The following is an 18,760-nucleotide window of genomic DNA, read 5'->3' as shown; positions in this document are numbered from 1 at the left end:
AATTCAGTATAACTGGAACCTGTTGTAGACAAACATGGACATTCTTAAACATGGAACATGCATTCATGTTCAAAGAAAAATATTTGGTTATTATATTTATTGGTTCTTCCTAACCCCAAAATAACTGGTAGAAATCTGAAAAAAGACAAACCAAATCTCAGGTCTTAGAGGATATACTGTATATATAAGTTCTCCATAATTTAAGTGTTTAGAAAGGCAATCATCTCGTATGTTCTGTAATTTCGGAGTTACCTTCATAAATGTAGTTAACAGACTTATTTTTAAGATAAGATTTTTTTTAAATACAGTAAATTGCTATTATTGGTTAGACCACATGATGAGTGGTCGCCCTAAATAATGCTGTGTGCACATTACCAGCAACTTTGTCGCTGTACGTCGCCTGTCTCTTTCAGTGAGGTCTTTCGGAGGTGTGCCTAATTCTTGTTGTCCTAACAGTTATAAACAAATGAGTATCTGTACACTGCAGTAACTGAGAAAAGATGGACGTGAACTCCACGCTTCACTCCCATTGATAGTTGCTCCAGAAAGTCCCTTTGACTTGTTTTAACTTTGGCGCATCGCTAGACATGGAAATTGTCAGCTTTCCTTAAAATGAATGGGATCATGTCACCTTGTCGCTGTGTGTAGCTTGTAATGTTAGTGGGGCAAAGTAGTGATGGTAAAATAAAGCAGCATCTGTTTTTAATAAACCATATAGCAGTTGCTTCTGGAAGAAGCCCCTTCGAATGAAGCAACCAGCTGATGAAATTGATTTTTATGTTATGTGTACTACTAAAGCTTAGAGTACAACATGTGTGTGAATGTTCAATGTACTAAATTAATTTAACAATTTAAGTGTGCAATAAGTTTTAGTATGAGTTGATATTCTTACGATTCGAAACTGTATTGTTCAGAATAAGGTTCACACACACATAATAACACACACACAAACACACACAAGTGTGTGACTAAAATATAAATAAGGCAAAGAACTCATAAAAAGCATCTGTGGTGGAACATTCTGACATGCGAAGCACACATGTGACTGAGCAGAAAGTGAAGCCTCGTTTGTCATTGGTCACATGATCTCTACATTAACAACACAAGCTTCAAATCGAGGCTTCATCTGCAATGCCCATTTTTGTGCGACACAAGCTCTGAAGCATCAGCTCGAACATAACATCACTAACACATCACTAAGACATATTGTTAAAAATCTACAGAGATCAGAGTAAGCAATACATTTTTATACAACAATAAATTTAAACCAGATTTCCTTAAAATTTCCACAATTGATGTGAGAGATTGTGGATGCTGGGACAACAAGGGTGCCTTTCCCGTGTATTTTCCGGAATGTCTGTGTGAAAGGGCTTTAGTGTGTTGTCCCTAAACTAACCCTGATGTGTTGATTTTAACACATCCTATCTAAGAGTGTATGAAGTGTTGATCAATGACATACGTGTGGATTACAGTGTGCACCTGTTGTATGCCTATACATGGAAGTTATGTTAAGATATTAATTCACACATGAAATTTAATTGTTTGTTAGGGCACTAATGGTCTGCTTCAATCCAATTCAAATTAACAAATCAAATCTTTATTCAATCAACTGAAAAACTATACAGGACTTTAGCTGCAATAACTGAACTGAAGATGTAAATAATTTCTTAATTTGTGCTGAGATAACATATCGAAACCAATCTCAGTTTGTTTACCACTTTGTAGCAACTTGAACAAATTGAGTTTTTCTTTTATTTAATTACAACAGCAGTTTCCTGAAAAGGCCAAAGCCCAACCCTTTTTATGAATATTATCTAATCTACCATCCAAAGTTCACAGTGATAAGAGCACTTCAGCCATTTTGGCCTGCTAAAAGGCATTTTGCTACTGTCAGTACTAATACTGAGACTGGTGAGCGGCACAGCGGGACCAAACATGGATAACAGAGGCAGGTGCAGATATTTATCAGTCTGGCTGATGGTATTAGTTTTCCAGTGCTGCATACAATTCAGTGCTTCCTTGATCTACTGGACAGCTTATGTGGCGGTCAGGTACACATGGATGAATAAAACTGTGGCTAGTATGTGTGAATGTGGTGTGTTTGGAGTGAATGCACCCGTGGAATCGGCTTCTGGACTGGTAGTGCTTCCAAACTCAGATCCTCTGGCATGCTTGGACAATACATCATTCACCACCAGCCATGAGCAATGGATTGCCCTCATCAAGAAAGGAAACTGTACTTTTTCACAGAAGATTCAGAGTGCCAAGCGACAGGGAGCCTCTGCTGTGGTTATTTACAACATAGATGGGACAGGCAATAACACTAACCTAATGGACCACTCAGGTATTTAATTCAAGTTTACATGATACTATATAAAGTTGTAGGATTATAATCAGTCCATTTCATTTGCAGCTCTTTTAAGTGGGTGTGTCAAATTTTAATTAAATTGTGCATTAGCGGCAGTAATTGTTAAACTCATTGTGTGTCTTAAAATATGATATCACATAGTCCCCAGGTTTTATAAGACAAGGCTTAAGGCTAGTCCGAGACTAAAACACATGTTTGAGCCGTCTTAACAAAAATAATTTCGATTGACAGATCTTAAAATATGCCAGTGCTATTGATTTGGCTCAAATACACGCCAGTAATGTAAAACATCTTAATTTAATTTAGGCCTAGTCCTGGCTTTACCTAAGCCTTGTCTGTTAAACCAGGCTAGTGAATGCTAAATGGGCATATCTATGCTGGCTGAGTGTAATTGATGAATGTAAGGACAATAGGAAGGACTACGTTCAAACTCTCGGTTAGAATCCAACCATCCACTTGTGTGATGGGAAAATGATCAAACCACATTGTATTGTAACTGTTCACATCTGATTTGTTAGGTATGGCAGCTTTCCTGTATAATAACTGGCAAACTTGGACAAGGGTAGTATTGTAAGACTGCAATAGCTTTTAATTGGCATGTTGTGTATTGGCTCGAGATTCATGATGACATTACTGAGCAAGTGGCATATAAATAATCTGTCCAACATTTACATTGTTTCAAATAATACATCCAGAAAGGCTTTAACAGGGTTTTTAGGTTAATCAGTGTCTACTAATGGTATTTATTACTGCATGGTTTTGGCAGTAAGAGGTACTAAAATATAAAGGGCCTTCCGTGTAAAGAAGATAAAGATTTTTGGTGCTACTATACTGTAAAAAAACATTATGGATATATCTCAGAAAAGCAGTAAAGATTTTTACAAATATTGGGTTCTTTTTTCTCAGTCTAAATTTGAAAGATAATTATAAATAATGAAAAAAACATTGGTTTTTGGGATGTTTTGCACTGTGAAATTATTTTATATTCTCTGCTGTAATGTGGCTCATTCTTATTGACCACATTGTACTCCTTTCTCCCTTTTGATTTAAAATGTAAAAAATACAATGTGCATACTTGTCATCATAATTTCAAACTGCAAAAAAGGTGTTTTAATGATTTCTTTAATGTTACCTGGAAACATGGCAGTTATATGTTAATTACGGGGTGGGTAATTCATATGAATTTGTAAAATCTCATGGTAGATTTGCGTTTGCCCCAGACATTAGGTCTAGGGGTGGGGTTTTACTCATGCGTTTCCCTATCAGCAAATGTTTTTGTATGATTCACTTTGTACTATTTCATAAGAATTAGCCACCTTGTAAAATATATAACACTTACAAATTCTAGAGAAAATTCTTATTTTCATCATCACACGCTGTAAAGGTGATTTTATGTTATCATGTATAGTTACAAGAAACTAGTTAACTCTTTGGGATCATGTGATTTCTGTATGAATAACCCTAATCTATGCAGTTTTATAACAACAAATAAAAGTACAGTAATTTTAACAAAAAATTTTTTTAACAAATTGTTGGCATCACTTTACAATACCTTTATAATTAATCCTGATTATTAGGTAACTGTCGGAATTGTTATACATTAACGGTGAGGTCACAACTAAAACCTCTTTATTATACCTCTTGGAGAGTAATTAACTGACTAAGGTTGATTTTATATAACTATGACTCATCTACTCACCAAGTCATACGTTTATTTATATAGCACATACACAGAGGTTATTTAAGTGCTTAAGATAGAAATTATTTACACAGAAAAATAACAATAACAGTAAAAATGAGATATTTTAAAATCATAAAAACATAAGCATTAAAAAATGAAAAGGAAAAAAAATGTTTGTTCAAAAATAAACAGAAATAAAAATGACAAATGTTAGTTCAGTCAGTGTGTGAAGCAGCACAATGCTAATTCAGTAAATGCACCGTTAAACCGATTTTAATCTGGATTCAAACGTGCAAGGTGCTCATCTTATCTGGATCGATGTCATCAATGATCCATTTCATAAAAGTACCATTAAGATTTCTGCAAGGCTCAGTATTAGGCCTGAACAGAAACATTAACATGTACAGTCAAAGATCATTTTAGTGATGTTTGCTAATAATGTTGTATTACTTTATTTCTGCAGATGCTGATGACATAGTTGCCATTATGATTGGCAACATTTTGGGCACAGAAATCACCAACTTGGTCAAGAATGGCACAGATGTCTATATGACAATTATAGTAGGCAATGCACATGGCCTGTGGTTGTGGGCATATGCACTGTTTTTCACCTTCGTGGGAATAACAGCCATCAGCTTGTTTTACTTCACTTTTCTGTTTATCAAACGCATGTATATAAATCGGCAACTTCATATGCAACAGGTAAATTAGTTGATTTAACATTTCTTTTATGGCATCACCGCAAAAACTCCTTTAAACCCTTAATTTTTAAGAGAGTCTAAAATGCACTTTTAAATGTGTTTCTAGCAGAAAATAAGTTGACAATGTGTTTGCAGAAACATCCTGTTATTACACAAATCCATATATTCTTCTTTGTGTAATCTCCTTTAAACCACAACAGTTACACAAAACAGGCTGTTGGGGATCCCCCTATTAATGTGATGTCACGTTGATTTCACCCCCCACTATAGCCAGCAGCCATATCACACTGTAGCCCAAGACAGCTTGCCCACTGAAGCTAAGTAGGGTTGAGCCTGGTTAGTATTTGGATGGGAGACCTCCTGGGAAAACCAGGTTGCTGCTGTTTAAGGTGTTAGTGAGACCAGCAGGGGGTGCTCACCCAGTGGTCTGTGTGGGTCCTAACACCCCAGTATAGTGATGGGGACACTATACTGTCAAAAAGCACTGTCTTTTGGATGAGACGTTAAACCCAGGTCCTGACTCTCTGTGGTCATTACAAATCCCAGGATGTCATTCAAAAAAGGCATTCTGGCCAAACTAGCCCATTGGCCTACTAATCATCCCCCCATACTAATTGGCTATATCACTCTGTCTCCTCTCCACTAATAAGCTGGTGTGTGGTGGGTGTACTGGCGCAATATGGCTGCCATCACATCATCCAGATTGATGCTGCACATTGGTGGTGGTTTAGAAGATTGCTGCAGAAAAGCGCTATATAAATGTAATAAATTATTATTATTAATATTATAACCGCTCACATACTCCACCTTATGAGCGAGTAGTTTAGTCTTCTGCCATATACACATGTTTTGATGTAGTCCCAAGCACATGTATAAGCTCTCCACTTACTAATTTGCATACAGGGAGGGGAACAGAAGCTTTCTTTGCATTTAAAGAAACACACACAAAAACAGCACGTTTTTCATTGCAGCCTCAAATGGCCATGTTCAAAATCGTATAATGAAAGATCTATGGTGTATTTTGAGCTGAAACTTTACAAACACATTCTGGGGATACCAGAGACTGTTTTAAAATTGCTGAAAACACCTTGGTTAGTGGCCCTTTAATTCTAAATGTGTTGTCCTAATAATAATATATGGATTTTTATACAAGAAACATTATATGGTATTAAATGTATAATGTTTAAAATGCACATATATGTCTCAATTAGGACCGGAGAAGATAACGAGATGTTGTGTCAGTGACACTAGGGTTTTTCTCTTGGGAGCCCAAAAATTTAACAGAATTTGCATGCCAGCTCTGCTGCAGATATCTGAGTATAAAAGGACCTAGCTTTTACTTTTTATTCAGAGGATCCAAAAAGATTAGGCCAATTAGCGGATGGTTCAGGGTCTTGGACGATGACAACACCAGGTGCCACCACTAAACCACTTCACGATGTACTGGAGAGCAGACACAGACAAGACAGAATCCACATCCTCCCTCCTGATTCTGATAGACTTGTCGGCAGCCTTTGACACAGTCAACTGGCTAAGGATCACATGTACTCCTCTCTTATGGTTCGAATCCTACCTCTCCTATAGATCCTTCAGGATGTCATGGAGGGGTGTCCACAGCTCATGGTCACTGGGGTCCCTCAAGGATCAGTGCTCGGAAAATTTCTTTTCTCAATGTACTTTTCTTCTCATTTCACCCAAATGATCCCACTGTAGCAGCTCACATGAAAAAAACACCACCTTCTGCTGAACCTAGCTAAGATGGATATGCTTGTCTTTCTGGCACAACTCAAGGTACTGCATGACCTCTCTGCTTAACTTGACAACACAACCTTTACTTCATTCAAAACTGCCAGAAACCTCTATGTAATCTTTGATGAACAGCTGTCCACTGGTTACATTGTGAAGGCCGAAATGCCGATTTTTGTTATACAACAACAAGAAGAGGCCAAGCATGCTGCACAACTCCTGATCCATTCACTGGCTACCGAAGTCTGAATCAGGTATAAGTCACAACTGTGCACTTACAGAATTATCATTGACACTCCACCTGCATTCTTTCACACCTACCTACTTTCCTACACCCATCCAGAATCTTGCAATCAGCAAATGAACGGCGCCTTGTAATATCTTCACAAAATGCCACTAAATCACTTTCCTGGCTCATTCTTCTTCACTACTCCTTGCTGGTGAAGCAGGAGCAATCTTCCATATACAGTCTTGCTAGTGAACACCAGCTAAACCAGTACCAAACCAGCATCAGCACCAGCATTAGCACCAGCTAAACCATCACCAAACAAGCATTAGCACCAACATCCCATCATAAACGAGCAAGACTAGCATATGTTGTGTTCTGGTGCTGGTATGCTGGTGACCACCAGCTAAACCAGCATAATTCCCATGCTGGTTTGATGCTGTTTTTTTCAGCAGGGGTGTTGTTGTTTATGAGGGAAATTTAAGCTTCTTCAGCTTCCCAAAAAACCCAGCATTATGGAAACAGTGGATATAGTTTGTTTATCCAGGGTAGCAGTGAAGTTGTGCATGTGTGTTTGTTTGATGCTAGATTTCGATGAAATGGGGCGGTCCCAACCAGGTCATGAGTCACATGTATGTCTGTGTTATGTTGGCAATCAGCCCGTAAGTAGACATAATGTAAACAACACAAACATATAGTTAATTATAAGCAATACAGAGCTTGTGGGATAATGTTTTGTCTGTGTTGCTTGCTTGTGACTCTCTCCACTTGCGGTATGCGTCCAGGAGCTCTGTTTTTTTTCCAGAAAGTAGCGATAAAGCTATATGCCTTTTATAAATCTGTTAAAACTAAAGATTTTTGGATAAATGAAGGATGCAATACTACTCTATGTTTACTCAAGATAAACATGAGATAAGCATAAACAGCGTGTAATTGTGAGCTTTAAAAAAACATTGTTTCGGAATTGTGAATAGTAGTAATTTGGAATAAGCGCTTCTTGCCTCCATAGGACAAATCCCTTTGTTTCCTAATCTTTGTAAGTCGCTTTGGAAAAAGTGTCTGCTAATACCTAAATGTAAATGTAATGCCATGTAGCCAGCCCTCTGAGTCATCATAACCTTTCAACATACCAGATAAAGCATTCCCACCAGAGTGCACGGGTCGATTTTTGGAGACCCGTTCCCGTCCGTACCCGCAAAGTTCAGCACCAGATCCGACCCATCACCCGTGATAATATCAAAATTAAATCCGCACCCGCCCGGACCCGTTAATATTTGGCCCGTTACCCGACCCGTACCCACATAAATCACACACGCTAAAATCATTCCAATTAAAGTGCTTTATTTTTTATCTCGTAACGTTACCTCTCTCAACATCACAACAGGTCATAAATAGGCTAATGAAACAGGCTAAAGTGCGCTCTGTTTTGTGCCATTTAAGTAACCTTTCGGCACAAATGGAACCTGATAACTATACACAAATAGACATATTAATAAAAAAACCAAGAAAAAGAACAACCTACCTACACAACCCCTGCTGTGCTCCTAAGTCTCGTCTCGAAATGCTTTCTAAGAGAAGACGATCAGCCTCCGGCTATCAACAGCAAAACTTTATGCCAGAGTCCTGCAACGCACGCTCCAACTAGGCTACGAGAAGAATCAACAAAGGTTGCGCACTGTTGTAGTGGTGGTGACGTGATGGGTCAAATGTCATATGTTCCACGTGTAATGGTAATTAGGGCGTGCACACCAAAGCTTTTACCCCGCGGCCGTTTTTCAAATAAGCCGGCGGTCAGCGGTTTTTCCGCGCTCGGTGCTGAGCGTCGAGAGTTGAAAGAGATTCAAGTTTGGGTGAAATGCTCCGCTCGTCAATGTCAGTTCTCAAACGGCCGTCCAATCACAGTGGAGAAGGGGCGCGACAAGTATCACAACAACCAACCTGCTCACAGCTTAATTATCACAGCTAAAAAGCGCTTGGCTGAAAAAGGTGTGCACATCCTTAGACATACAAATTTTGCACATATTTTCATTTGCACTACTACCCGCCCATGCTGGGTTAATTATCCGCCCGCGGCCCCACCCGTGAATTTTAGGAATGTCACAATCCACCCATTTGAGACACTTTTATGCGGGTACCCGTGGGTACCCGACCCGTTGCAGGACTCTGATTCCCACTCCCCTCACTATGGACAGGAAAGTTAGGTGACAATCCGTTGTTTATGTCATTCTGTCTGAATGAATGGTGTATGCGGCTTCTTTTATTCAAATTGCATTCGCCAATGTTCATTGGCCTTTTCTTAAAATATCTGAGATGACTGGGCTCCCAAGAGTGAACCACTAGTGTCAGCATGTACACAACATATGATCAATTAATACAAATGTTAACGTATTAGGATTAACAGACAACAGTATAAAACAATAGACGACCAAGGAAGTGCACCTTTAAACAACATGGTGTTTTTTAATTGGTATGTTAATTGTAGTATCTTAATAGTAATTGTGTGATAACCTTGGCTTGTATCATTTTAATGCTAATTCTTTTTAATTTTTGCAGGAGGAGATTAAAAGAGAGGCCAAAAAGGCAATTGCAAAGTTACAAGTTCGGACTCTGCGGAGACGTGACCCGGTATTGCGTCATTGCTAAATCATTGACAAATAGTTAATTTAAGTTGAAGGGCTGACAAAAGAAGCATTTCCGTTTAATTGCAAAAACCCTAATGCTATAAAAATTAAATTAAATTTTCATGTCTGTGTGTTTGTAGGAGGTTGAATCAGAAGACATAAGCTGTGTTATATGTACTGACTTATTCAAACATGATGAACAGGTCACAGTTTTACCCTGCAGGTGCAGTATGAGAAAATCAACTTGCCACTCTCTGTGCTTTGATAAAGCCTAGCATTACTGACATTTTATAACTTAGAAAATGAGAACATACTTACTGAGCTGTGTTTATAGATGGTTTTAGCGGCAACAACATAAACAAATGGCTTTTGTGGCCCAAACTTAACTTCCGGCAAAATTAAGCAAAGAATCGATAACAACATAGTCATTATACAGTAGATTATTTTTGATAACAAGCAAAATAATTAACCAGTAAATTACCTTAAAGTGATAGTTTAAAAATTATTATTACCCTATTATTTACTCACCCTCAAGCCATTCAAAATACATACAGTACGTCCATCATCTTTCGGACGAACACATTTGAGTAATTCTAGAAAATTTCCTTGTTCTTCCAAGCTTTATAACGCAAGAAAGCAGGGTCCATGACTTTCAAGCTCAAAATAGTGCAACTTTCCTCCACAGATGTAATCCACACAGCTCAATGGGTTAATACATGCCTTCTGAGGGTAATCTATGTGATTTTGTAAGAAAAATATCCATATTTAAAAATGTATAAACTATAATAACTGGTGCAGATGCCACTAAACTGACAAGCACAAATCTTAGTGGCACTCCTGCTCAGGCCCGGATTAAGAATTCGGAGGACCCTGGGCACAATGTCTTATAATTCCCATGCTGGTCCATGCTGGTTTGATGCTGTTTTTTTCAGCAGGGTTATTATTATTTATTGTGTCGCGTTAACTACAGTTGACTGAGTGGATTAAGGTAGTGAGTGAAGATAGTGTGACTGAGTGAAGGTGGGAATTAACGGCATATACTAAATGTAACAAGGGTAAACAGGTACATTTAAGATATTTTAAGGCATGCCGATTTTTACAGAAAAAAACTGTAATAAATGATAATATTTTTATTATCAAAGATTAGTTTTAGGGCATAAAAGTATCAACCTTAGGGGGATTATCTTAGTTCAAGTGAATTTCAAATTTTTTTATATATTTTAGGTAATACTTTAAAGTTAACCATGTTACATGAATTACTGTAGTATTAACAATAAATTATGCATAATTACAAGCAACCAACTCTAACATTATAGTAAACACTAGTATTTACCAGTAGTATATGTTGGCACGGAATATGGGACTGCATAGAGTAACGCAACCATACAGTATTTGAATTGCTCTCACGATACTTTGCTGTCACAAGCTGATCAGTCTGTGTAGTGCCACATGAACTCAAAAGATGTGTTCGACTTTACACAGCGCAGCAAGAACTGGAAGTACCGTACTGCTTTCAAATCGCTCTCGCAGTACTTAATGTAATTCGCATTCACGTAAAGTCAAACACAACTGTGGTTTCTAATGGCAGCAAAAGCGAAAACCGAGGATAATCCAGACATAATAGCTTTGAAAACGCGACCCTATGAACAGGGGCAATGAGGTGTTTAAAACAGCTAATTCTCTGTATTTACACATTGTTGAAAACATGGGTAAATATAAGTACACATGAACATAGATTCAGAATATTTAAATGGAAAAATCTAACATAGTGTGCCTTTAACCAATTTTTTTCCTGAAATGAGGTAAAATCAAAGTCAAATAAAATGTTTTATCTGTTTACAACAGTTAGTGCACAAGAAAACGAATATGAATGAGCAAATATATTTATCTTAACTAAGATTAACAAATAATAAATGCTGAAAAGTATGTTCATGATTAGTTTATGAACGTTAATGGATTAACAACAGAATGTAAAGTGATGTTAAACAAATATTTGTATATCTGCCTGTAGATATCTGCCTTTGTATTTTAAGATCTTTTACCATTTTCAGTTATAAGCCCTTTATTGTTGTTTTGTTTAGGCATCTGTACCATAAGAAATGTATAGAGCCATGGTTCCTGGAGCACCCTACCTGCCCAATGTGCAAATATAACATCATCAAATCCAAGGTCAGCTTGCCTGCATTTACTTGTAATGTGTCTCTGTAGTGTTGCAAGTACAGAAATTCATTGCATTGCATTCAGACTGTATCACGGATACTCCTGGTGTTTTGATGCTACTCCATCTGATATCATTAGATTATGTGTGTTGTATGTGTTTAGATTGATGAAGACAGCAGTGAGACAAACTTTTGTCCACCAGTAATGACGCTCACAACAGCTGGTCAACATGACACATCACATTCAGACATCCAGAGCATGGACAGTAAGTCTGTTAACAGAACACAATATTTGTTAGTGTCTATTGAAAGGGTAAAGCTTGGCTGTGATTCTATCTTTGTGTTTAATATGCGAAACAGTATGTAAAGGGGATTGAATTGGGCTTATATGATTTTAATTTCCTACTTTTAATATGATTATATGGTTCCAGTTGTTGAATTTTGAAACAAACTGGAGTTGTTTGTATAGCCCACAGAACATCCACACATGAAAGTGGTGGGCGATACTGCAAAATTTTGTATTGATCCGATACCAAATACATATAGGGTCAGTATTGCCGATTCCGATACCAATCCGATACTTTTTACTTAAAAAAATACTTTTGTGTAGGGGAGAGCAGTATGTCATTATTTCTGAGGTGAATGAATGATAAATTCTTTAGGCTTTTTTTATTAAAGTATTGAAGTCCACAAAATTATTACTGTAGAATTAATTTGTTACCTTTAAAAAAAAAAAATAAAGAATAAAAAAATTCTCTCCCTCTCTGTTTTTAAAAGCAAATGAAATAAAGTGCACACAATTATTACTTTTTACACGTATCAAGTTACAGTATTATTATTTAGAGCCGTAAAATAGCTCCACACAACGCTTCTCTTCCTCTCGGCCATCCTGATTTCTCACTCAGTTCGCTGCTCCTTGGCGCGTTGTGTCAGTGAGTCACGTGACGACACAACAACGAATCACAGCAGAGCAGAAGGAGGGGGAGGAGTAGCAAAGTGGGCCAGGACGTGAAAGAAGCTTTGCTCAGGATTGTAGAGGTAGAAGACACGAGCAAAGTATAATGAACGTAGAGGAGGGATATTTAAATTGAAGTATCGATTCAATTACAATTGTATCGATCTGATACCAATACCAGTGTTGGCATCGATACTATCGATATTTAGATCGATCCGCCCACCCCTAGAATGCATTAATTATGTTTTGTGCATCAATACCAAGATATGTCAAATATTTAAGGCTGCATGAGGCTATTTTTAACATTGGAAAAGTGTTTATACCTTCACTCCTGAAGACAACACAAATGTGTAAATGCATCTCTATCCCCATACCTGTTTTAAACATTCCTCAAGGGTTTATCATTTGCCACAATACCAGACTTGACAGTTTTAAACCATTATAAAACTATAAATTGCTTTGTTTTGGTCCTGGATCGTTTGATTGTGATTTTCTGCAATCTGTGCAGTAGCCCGCTTTTCACACACAATTTCAGAAAATTACAGAGAATACACAGAAATGATTTTCTTCATTTATGATGTTCAGTGTAGTTTTAGGCTATTGATGTAATCCATTTTTTTTCAACATTAAGTACACCATTTTGTACACTTACATTTACATTTAGCAGATGCTTTTATACAAAGCGACTTTCACCGACTAGAAAACAATGAAGCGATTTGTCATAGGGAGGCAATAATACAAGAAGTGCTTATATCAAGTTACAAGTTTTCACTATTTTGAAACAGCACTGTGGTTTTTTAATGTTGCAAGAGATGTGGCTGACCAGACTGCTATAGGAAGATCATTCCACTGGCAGAAAGTAGTAAAGTAAAATGAGCAGGAAAGTTATTTAGTGCTCTTTTGTAAAGGTATGATAAAGGCGCCGCTCATTTGCTAAACGTAACATTCTGAATGGGGCGTAGGAAAGTAGGAAGGTGTAAAAGTATGCCTGTGCAGTGCCAGTGAAAGTTCTGTAGGTGAGCAGCAGTGACTTATGCCTTGCAGTAAGGCCAGCGAGGAGAGCATTGTATTAGTCCAGGGCCTGTATCAGGAGTTGCTGTATGCTCCATAAAGAATGGTCATATCTTTCTGATATTGTTTAAAGCAAATAGACATGATTATACTGTCTCTGCAATGTAATCAGTCAAGGACAATTCGTCATCAAAGACTATACAGAGGTTTCTAACAGTTTTGGAAGGAGTAATGTTTGTGAATCTTAGGTTGTTCCAGAAATACAAGCAGCTCTATCCTTGCTAGGTTCAGCTGGAGGTGGTGTTTCTTCATCTAAGCCAAGATGTCTGCAGGCTGTAATGCATGTTGCTATTGTGGTATCATCTGGGTGAAATGATAATAACATCTGGATGTCATCAGCATAGCAGTGGTAGGAGAAGCCATGTGTCTGTATGATAGGTCCTAAGGATGTTGTGTAGATGGAGAAAAGAAGTCGACCAAGCACTGATCCCTGAGGAACCCCAGTGACCATCTGGTTAGCTGTAGTTAGTATGCCCCTCCATGACACCCTAAAGCAGGGGTGGGGAGCCCTGGTCCTGGGGGGCCGCTGTCCTGCAGAGTTTAGTTCCAACCATAATTAAACACACTTGAAAAATCTAATTCAAGTTTTCAGGATTACCTGGAAATTAAATTCGGGTGTGTTTGGTTGGGGTTGGGGGTGGGCTCTGCGGGACAGTGGCCCTCCGGGACCCAGGGTTCTCCACTCCTGCCATAAAGGATCTATTGAAGGTAAAAGATTTGAACCATTGGAGATGAGTACCTGTGATCCCTAGCGAAGAGAGGGTGGCTAGTATGATCTATGTCAAAGGCTGCCAACGGGTCTTGCAGAATCAGAACCAATGATTAGGATTCCGCCTTAGCTAGCTATAATGCTTTTTTGTAATGAAGTAACTTTTGTGTCAGTCAGCAGAGAGACAGTGGATGTCAGATGTGAGTGTAGTGTGTTTTGAGGTTAGTGGTGTGGAAATTGGTTGCTGATGGATGATGTTTTGTTAGTCAAAAGGTTAGTAAAATCATCAGCTGACAATGAGGAAGTGGGGACAGAGGGGAGAAATTAAAGTTTTGAACATCTTCTTTGTGTTGGGTGCATTACATTCCTTTGTGGTAGAGTAGGATGTTTTAGCTGTAGTGACGTTAGCCGAAACAGAAGTTACTGGTAGGGACAGTGGTTGGCAGTGTTGTTAGTTTTGTGTCATTTCTTTTCAGCAGCCCTGAGTGTAGTCTGTTGCTCCTGGAGAATGTCAGATAGCCAGGGGCATAGGGAGTAGCATGAGCTGGTCTGGAAGACAGAGGGCAAAGAGTATGTAAACATGATTTTAACAAGATTCTTTGCAATTGTGGGTGTAGACCTGTGTGTGGCAGCAGTGGTGAGCTGAGTTAGGTCGAATGACGAGGTGAGTGTGAGGAAGTCTGAAGCGTAGGGCTTCTCCATAGATATATACACTAGATGTCGCCTTGGGGTTCTAAGCATGCGTCAAAACCACTGCCATCTTAGAACAGGGGTCTTGTCATAGGAAGTATCTAGGTAAAGCTTCTATCTCCGCCTGTACTTCGAATTCATGGATGATGCCGGACTTTTGTGCTCCATATGGATGTTAGGCCTTCTAGCACTATGCATTATAGTTAGACAAGTAGATTTTCATAATATCAACACTTTTTTCTGGACTCAATGCTAAATACATGTCTGACTGTTGAAACGGACCAAAAGAAAACCAAGAAAATCGCATTCATGACGATTTATGGTGATTTTATTTCGGTTACACCATTGCCTACAATGACGCTGATGCGGGGCTCCCCTGTTTCAAGATGGCGGCTCTATTTGACGCATTTGGTCCAATGAACCCAAGGCGACATCTAGTGTACATATCTATGGGGCTTCTCCAGGTGGATGTTAAAGTCCCCGAGTACTATAAGAAGTGGACCTAAAGTTCTGTAAACTACAACGACATGAGTAGGAGAGTTGATGTTAACAGCATGGTATTCAAAAGAGTTATTTGAGCATAGTGAAGTAAGTGGATTGTAATTTCAACTGTTGTTAATGAGCAAACCTGTGCCTCCACTCTAGCCTATTTGGCAACGAGAGTGAGAGAGAAAGTAGTTTGAGGAGAGGGTAGCGGGTGTGGCTGAGTCCTCTGGGTGAATCCATGTCTCTGTAAGAGCTCGGATCTTGAAGACCAACTGAATAATAAAGGCATGGATGATGCCGGATTTTTGACAGCTGACTGGCAGTTCCAGTGTCCCATGGAGAAAAACGGGGTGAGGAGGTGAGGGGTGGATGGGTCGCAGTATGGAGCTATTTTATTGACTTGCGTCTGGGATGCAGGTGCTGTCTGTTGTAAGTGACAGGAATGCACTGGAAATACATGTTGTTAGTAGAAACATAAACAGAGTTAGAAAAACAATAAAATTAATTAATTCAATATAAATATAATTAAGTCTAAAATAGTCTTAAGTGCTTTGTTGGTGTCCTTGCTTGGTGGAGTCGCGCAGGTAGAGTCAAGGAGGGCTGCACGTGAGGGCTAATGGTTTCGCTGACACGCCAGCACTAAGGCACTGCTTAAGTGTGTGTTAACAGCAGCTGATTGAATACAGCTGGACACAGCTTTACAATTAGCACAACAAAAGGCTAAATTAAATTAGTATATTAACTAAACAAACAAGCAAAATTATTCTAAAAAAAACACCATGTTTACTACTACAGTCACATAATGACTTATCACTTGTCCCAAATAGTGAAAGTAACATATTTGCCCATCTGGATTTAACCCATCCAGTGAATACACACACTGCAAGTAAGTTGTAAACACACAAACACCCGCAGCAGTGAGCAGTGGGCATCCCTGCAGCGCCAAGGGAGCAATTGGCATTAAGGTGCCTTGCTCAAGGGCACCGAAGTCGCAACCCACCAGTCGTGAGCCTTAAACCAGCAATTCTCGGGTTACAAGGCCAACACTCTTACCACTAGGCTACAACTGCCCCAAAATTAGTTCCCTTTAAATACCCTTAGGGTTGCTGGACATTACTTTACAATTAGCATAACAAAAGGCTAAATGACATCATGGACACCCGTATCAAAACTACAATCTAATCATTATGTGCCTTAAGTGCAAGAATTGAGGACAATTTACAATGATCCAATAACAACCAACTCCAACAAACGGCAACAAATCCCAACATTCTAAAGTCTTATTTCAGGGCTCTCAAGTCTTATGCATTCTTATGCACATTTCAGTCAGTCCATACGCTCACACGCCACCCCTGTATTTCTCATGCTGAGAAGTATATATTGTCCTGCTATATACAATTAATGGACAGAGCGCAGGCACACTCAGGGCAGTTCTGTCGAGTTCAACTGCTTCGAGTTTTTTAAATGTGCTCAACTTTACGCAGCACCGCAAGAACTGAAGCAGATGACATCTGAGTAACGTGAGAAATCTTGCGGAGGAGGCTGATTTCAAATCGCTCTTGCGTTACTCTGATGTCATCCACTTGTCGTTTATTGCGGCGCCTCATTAAGTTGTGCACACCTATTAATGCATCCTACCAGGCAATCAGAAAGAAATGAGAAGTTGTTTCTGTTTAAATGTGCAAGCACATTTGTTACTAACATGGATTTAACAGAGTGGAAGTTTGGAAGGGCAAGATCTGATGAATGTGGTAGATGTAACCCATTTTTTAAGCATTTTGATTTTACGATCCCTGGATGAAATCATTGCCTTTGATCAAAGATAATGAGAGCTAAAATTGGGGAATAAAGCCAAATTCGTGCTAAATTGTTATTGATTCAGTCAAAAACTCCAACAGATTTGCAACCAGAAGCTTACCTGTAACTAAGAAAAGTACTAGAGGCTTCCTGAAATTAATGTTATTAAACATTTCATTAGGCTACTGTTGCCCTTTCATCATTAAATGTTCTGCAATACTGTGTGTGTACATACTAGTGTGAATTGGTCTTAATAATGTGCAACACAAACGAGCAGCAAAAACACGCTTTATACCTTAAGCTGACAGAGTACACAACAGCAGCTAACACGCTAACAGAAGCTAACAAACACAGCAGAAGCAAACGCTAACACTTAGCAGTCAGTCAACAAGCATATAATCCTTTTGACAAACTAATGAGTTCTTAACTTTGAAATAAGTATGATCAACTTTATGCCTTTTACAAAGAAATATCGGATTCAAAACGCAACAAATCCCATAAATTACACTTAAAATGTAAAAAAAAAATTTATTGATTGACCTGTGAAAACCTTTTTTAAAATGAGCAAAACAGTGATCTTAATACAAAATCTTAATAGGTCAATATAACTCTTAATAAATTGTTAAAGGGTGTAAAAGGGGTAAACAATATTATGTGTGTGTGTGTGTGTGTGTGTGTGTGTGTGTGTGTGTGTGTGTGTGTGTGTGTGTGTGTGTGTGTGTGTGTGTGTGTGTGTGTGTGTGTGTGTGTGTGTGTGTGTGTGTGTGTGTGAACAGAACAGAACAGAACAGAACAGAACAGAACAGAAGAAAATGACTATTAGGTCTATCACAAAATACAACTGTTTTTGTGATAACAGTACAAATAGTACCATGCTGTATTCATTTGTTTATGGTGTAGGCCTACTGTATACAGATGATTTATACGTATAATACTGATATGAATGAAGTATTTATATAAAGTGCTTAATCATTTTTCTTTATGTCAGCAGCAAACTGTGTGTACCGTGATACAGACCATGTGGATGTTCAAACAGAACACATTTATGAGAACCCAGCATTTGAAGATCATCAAATTTCAATCTAGTCCTGACCTTGGTTAAGTAAAAAAAATAACTGCAGATGGAAAATCTTATTTAATATTTAACTAAAATCCAATTCAAATGACCAAATGATGCTGTCATGTCATATTGAAACAAACTGAAAAGAAATAAAGATTGATCAAAGTGTTTGAACAGGCTGTTTGAAATAAGTCGTTTAATAAAAACTCTTAATGGACTTGTTTAAAGGAAACAGATTAAACAATATACTAGCTAGTAATTAGCTAAATTAGTAAAGAATGAAATTATTAGGATGGAATCTTACAATAAGCTAAGCTGGTCAGGCTTTAAAATGTTAAAATAAATTAAGACAACAGGTTTAAAATAAATCACATGTTATATGTTAAAGTAATGTATCCTATATGTATGGTATATACAATAATATAAAGTTAGTTAATTGGTAAACAAATTTCAGAGGATGATTTATTGTTATTTATACTGATTGTACACT

General features: G+C 38.1%; 1 protein-coding gene across 2 annotated transcripts; it reads left to right on the top strand.

Annotated features, from left to right (window-relative positions):
• Positions 1–1,852: 1,852 nt before the first annotated feature.
• rnf128b (ring finger protein 128b) lies at positions 1,853–18,349 on the top strand. Of its 2 annotated transcripts, none has more exons than XM_055178354.2 (7): positions 1,853–2,344; positions 4,513–4,751; positions 9,276–9,347; positions 9,484–9,566; positions 11,425–11,512; positions 11,666–11,768; positions 18,199–18,349. In XM_055178354.2, the coding sequence occupies exons 1-7, from the start codon at positions 1,936–1,938 to the stop codon at positions 18,294–18,296; spliced, it is 1,092 nt and encodes a 363-aa protein (XP_055034329.2). In that variant the 5' UTR covers positions 1,853–1,935; the 3' UTR covers positions 18,297–18,349. The 2 variants fall into 2 exon arrangements, with proteins under 2 accessions (XP_055034329.2, XP_055034330.2); XM_055178355.2 differs by having other exon boundaries at positions 1,854–2,344; positions 18,202–18,349.
• The last annotated feature ends 411 nt before the right edge of the window (positions 18,350–18,760 follow it).

The sequence above is a fragment of the Misgurnus anguillicaudatus genome, chromosome 16, assembly GCF_027580225.2.
Source record: "Misgurnus anguillicaudatus chromosome 16, ASM2758022v2, whole genome shotgun sequence".
NCBI classification, from domain to species: Eukaryota; Metazoa; Chordata; class Actinopteri; order Cypriniformes; family Cobitidae; genus Misgurnus; species Misgurnus anguillicaudatus.
This window is presented reverse-complemented; position numbering and strand designations above follow the sequence as displayed.